The sequence below is a fragment of the Nestor notabilis genome, unplaced genomic scaffold, assembly GCF_000696875.1.
Source record: "Nestor notabilis isolate BGI_N333 unplaced genomic scaffold, ASM69687v1 scaffold15728, whole genome shotgun sequence".
In the NCBI taxonomy this organism is placed as follows: Eukaryota; Metazoa; Chordata; class Aves; order Psittaciformes; family Psittacidae; genus Nestor; species Nestor notabilis.
The window spans coordinates 21,829-25,773 of record NW_009938874.1 but is presented as its reverse complement, the minus strand read 5'-3'; the positions used below and the strand labels follow the sequence as shown (position 1 = coordinate 25,773).

The 3,945-nt window shown below is 42.0% G+C and overlaps 1 protein-coding gene across 1 annotated transcript in view; it reads left to right on the top strand.

Annotated features, from left to right (window-relative positions):
• Positions 1–3,739, top strand: part of LOC104409651 (uncharacterized protein C17orf105 homolog) — a gene marked incomplete at its 3' end in the record, with an annotated part of 8,963 nt that extends 5,224 nt beyond the window's left edge. The window contains 2 exon segments of the mRNA XM_010019580.1: positions 1,558–1,672; positions 3,543–3,739. Coding sequence (XP_010017882.1) covers positions 1,558–1,672; positions 3,543–3,739 — 312 coding nt within the window.
• Positions 3,740–3,945: the final 206 nt, after the last annotated feature.

Genomic DNA, 3,945 nt, shown 5'->3' with positions numbered 1-3,945 from the left:
GGGAAAGAGAAAGAAATAAAGAGATGAAGAAAGAAGAGAGAGAGAAAGAAAGGAAAAGAGAGAAGGAAGGAAAGAAGAAAAGAAAGAAGGAAAAAAGGAAGGAGAGAAAGAGAAAAAGAAAGTCTAATGTTGCAATCTTCTACTAACTAGTTCTTCCCTACAACCATTCTCCTTGATGTTATTCAGAGCCCAATGGGATTACTTAATGCGCCAGTTTTAGGTACCTTTGTACTATACTGTGGCCAGCATCTGACCTGCTTTAGTTATAAACCCCAATAAGGGAGGCAGATGCATTGGATTCCCTACAAAAACCTGTTACTCTAACATTAGCCACTCCAAACTATCAGAGCAGGATAAGCAGGATTTCCTGTTCATTTCATACAGGACTTGCAATGTCTTTGGAGTGCCCAGAATCAAATATGGGGAAAAAGGAGGAGAAAGGAGAAGAGTGAATTAGTATGCTCAAAACAAGACTATTTCTTCAGTGATTCTATTCTGAGAGGCTTCTGGGAATGAAATGTTGAAGTGCAGCTATGAAAAGTGTGCTTTCCTTGCTTTCCTCCGTCCAGCCTCTCTCTGGTTACCTCCAGCTCAGCCCTGCTGGAAAAGGCATTCTTGGGACTCAGATAACCTGGAAAATAAGTTTTTCCCTTCACCTCTCCCCCATTCCTGCCCAATCCCACATAACTCTCCTATCATGGATTTGTGTTGTTTGAAAAACAATATGGTAATATTTTTTACAAATCAGACAATGCCCCAGGATATCCAAAGGGATTCTCCTTCCTTCAGTGGACTCTTTCAGTTTTCATCCCCCTTTTGATGAAGTTAACTTCAGAAACTGAGATTATTAATATCTTCCATTTTAAAATCAAATTTAAAGAGGCTTAAAATCATGCTAACAATGAACAGAACTAACTTATACTGCCTCTTGCACCCCTCCATTTGTTCATTACACCCAGTTGTTGCTTCTCTTTTTACACTAGCTTGCAACCGCTCCAGGACAAAAATGGCCTGCAACTGGACCTAATCCAAACCTCACTGAAGTCAATGGAAAAATTACCACCTGATCCAAAGCCCACCAAAGATAATGGAAAGAGCCCCACTTATCCAGAGGAGTCTGGATAAGTCCCATCATGTGTCTGTACAGTGTCCATCACAGTCCTAGATTTGAGCCTAGTTTTTGAAGGCTGCTAGAGACACGAATGATAATGATGATCCTGGAAAACACATTGACAAATATTTATAGATGTTCTGCTTACACTGATGAAGTGCATTTGCTAATCATGCAGGCTGCTGCTGTGGTTGCAGGGGAGTGTCACAGGGTCAAATTTGCAGCACTGCAAACAGCTTTCTCTCTCCGTGTCACCATGAAAATGGTGACACAAAGGGTTCTCTCCACACTAGCACAGAGCTTTACCTGACCAGTGTCTGGCACACCCAGCGTAGAGAAGGGGACAGCAATTTTGAACACCCTGTTAGGTATTCGTGGTACATCACTGCTGTTTGCTATGGCCTTGTAAGGAAAAAAAACATTTCTTTATCCCTTCTGTACACAAGTTGGAGGAAGACTGACTTTCCATCATTAAAAGAGACAAGCGTTTGCTGCTGGAGAAGATGTCCTGCGTCATGAGAACAAAGGGACAAATCGACAACAAGAATGGCTATAAGGCATCAGCAGCAGCACTATTTCTATGTAGTTATCAAGTTACCTTCCCAATGACAAACATAGCTAAGGATAAACTGCTCTGTGAGGACATGCATTTTAAAAGGCAGGCTAAGGTATAATCAACACTTCAGAAAGCCATTTGCTTGCCCTGTCATATGAAATCCAATGCTGAGTTATTTTCCTCCTACCCTCTGTTGAAGAGAAGATGGCTTTAAATTAGTTTTTAAGTTTAATAACTGTGGAAATGGAAAAAAAAAAAAAGAGGGAGAACATTGCCCTAATTTAAGGAAATAAATGAAGCAAACCTATTATGTCTCAGTAAAGCTGTTGTTCCTGCTAAGTGAGTCATTGCTGCTGACTTTGCCAGCTGTTCCTACAGACACCACCAGAGAGAGAGAGATGCAAAGCTTAGAGATGAAATAAAAACAGAGCAAAAAATAGAATTAAAATGAAGAAGAAAAGTGGAGCAGGAAGCAGGCAGAAGCGAAGATATAATTTACTGCTCAAAGGAGACCAAGCAAAACATGCTTTGAGGATTTATCACTGTAGAGAATCACCTAACATATTTTTGATTCAGGAGGAAATTCATACCCCGAATAGGGCACAGCAAACCAGGCAACCACAGGGGCAGGCTTTTGAAGAGAATGGTTTGTATAACTCAGGTGGCCGTTGCTATCTCCTGTGATTCACTTACAGACAGACTACTTCATGACAGACAGACTGCTCATCAAGCCCTAAAGTGCCTCCAGACAGCAAAATGCAGCTCGGGAGCAAGTGACCTAGGTAGAACTCACTACACATCACTGTCCCAAATATCCTGACATTCTTCCTTGGGAAGATAGAAATGATCTGAAACAGAGTTGGTCATATCCACATCATGCAAAACCACATCATAGCACTTATGGCTTGTCATTAGTGAATAATACCCAGACCAGTGCAGGCATCAACAAGCATCAGTTAACTCCACTGCTCAAGGTGTGATTCCAAAAGATATGGAAGGAGCAGCACATCTGCCTCCTTTTCATTTCCTCTCTCCTTTCCTGATTCAAGTGGCAAAATCTTGTTGTTTTCTTTGGATCAACTCTGGTTTTCATCAAAGCTCTCCATTAGCTAATTAAACTTGAGGCAGCAGCAGAAAACTAACCCAATAAAAACAAACCAACCTGGATAGTTTTTCTGCCACTTTCTGCGAAGTGATGAATTGCAGAGCTGGTGCAAGGGGTGGAGAAGACCACACAGCTGGGAGCAGTGGGGAGATGAGCAGGGGAAGCAAAAGAGCAAGTCCTTCCCTTTTTTGGTGGCAGGAGACTGCCACAAGATCAGCTCAGCTGCCTGGGAAATTACAGTCTAAGAAATCACACAAAGTTTCCAAGATGCTTGAGGCAATATGTTATGTTCGTGCTTCCCAGCTTGGCACATCAGGTTTGTGCACAAAATAAACATATAAACCAAACTAACTGAAATTGATCGTTTAGCATCTCAGACAGTGGCCATGCCCTCAGCTACAGTACTGCACTACAGCAATTCCAAGATTGGAGGGTTGGCATTAATCCAGTATAAAAGTAGCATTTTTCCTCTTATGAAATGTACTCAACCCCCTACAGGCAGGGCTGCATTTGGAAGATACTGAACAAAGACTATCCTCTTAAGAAAGACAAAAGGATTGGGCTGCAAGTGCCAGTTAATGATGATCATGGAGGAGCAAGTCTTCGTAGAAGAGATATAAAACCTTACACAAATTTTCTCCTGACACATTTCACATGTGGTATTTCACATTCTAGACACATTTCCACAGGTATTTCACATTCTAGATTACCAGGCGTGGGAACATGAACAAGCTTGAAGAAGTTTGATTCTGCTTATATGTTTTTCCCTCCTAGTTTAAATGGAGAAAAACGAAGGCTGGAGCTGCAGAGAGTGAGCCAGGAGAACCGTGCCATTCAGGATAGAATTACAAAGTCCCAGCCTCAGTATCGAGTTCAGCAATGGCATGAGGATTGGCAATGAGCTGAAAAACACATGGCCAACATTGCAAGATATCCTCATGGGCAGTGTAAATCACAGAGCCAAAAGGTAGCCCTGAGCTTCTGTTCTTTCCTTCCTGGGTATTTCTGGATCGGAACTGCTCACAGAGCGCCTTTCTCTGTGCTTTTGCACTTGAGATTAACTGCACGTGGCAGCCAGCTGCACAATTAACAGCCGTTCATTTATACACCCACTCTTATCAAATGAATCCCAGAGTGCTCTTTAGACTTCATTAGGTGATTTGTAAGTGCTGT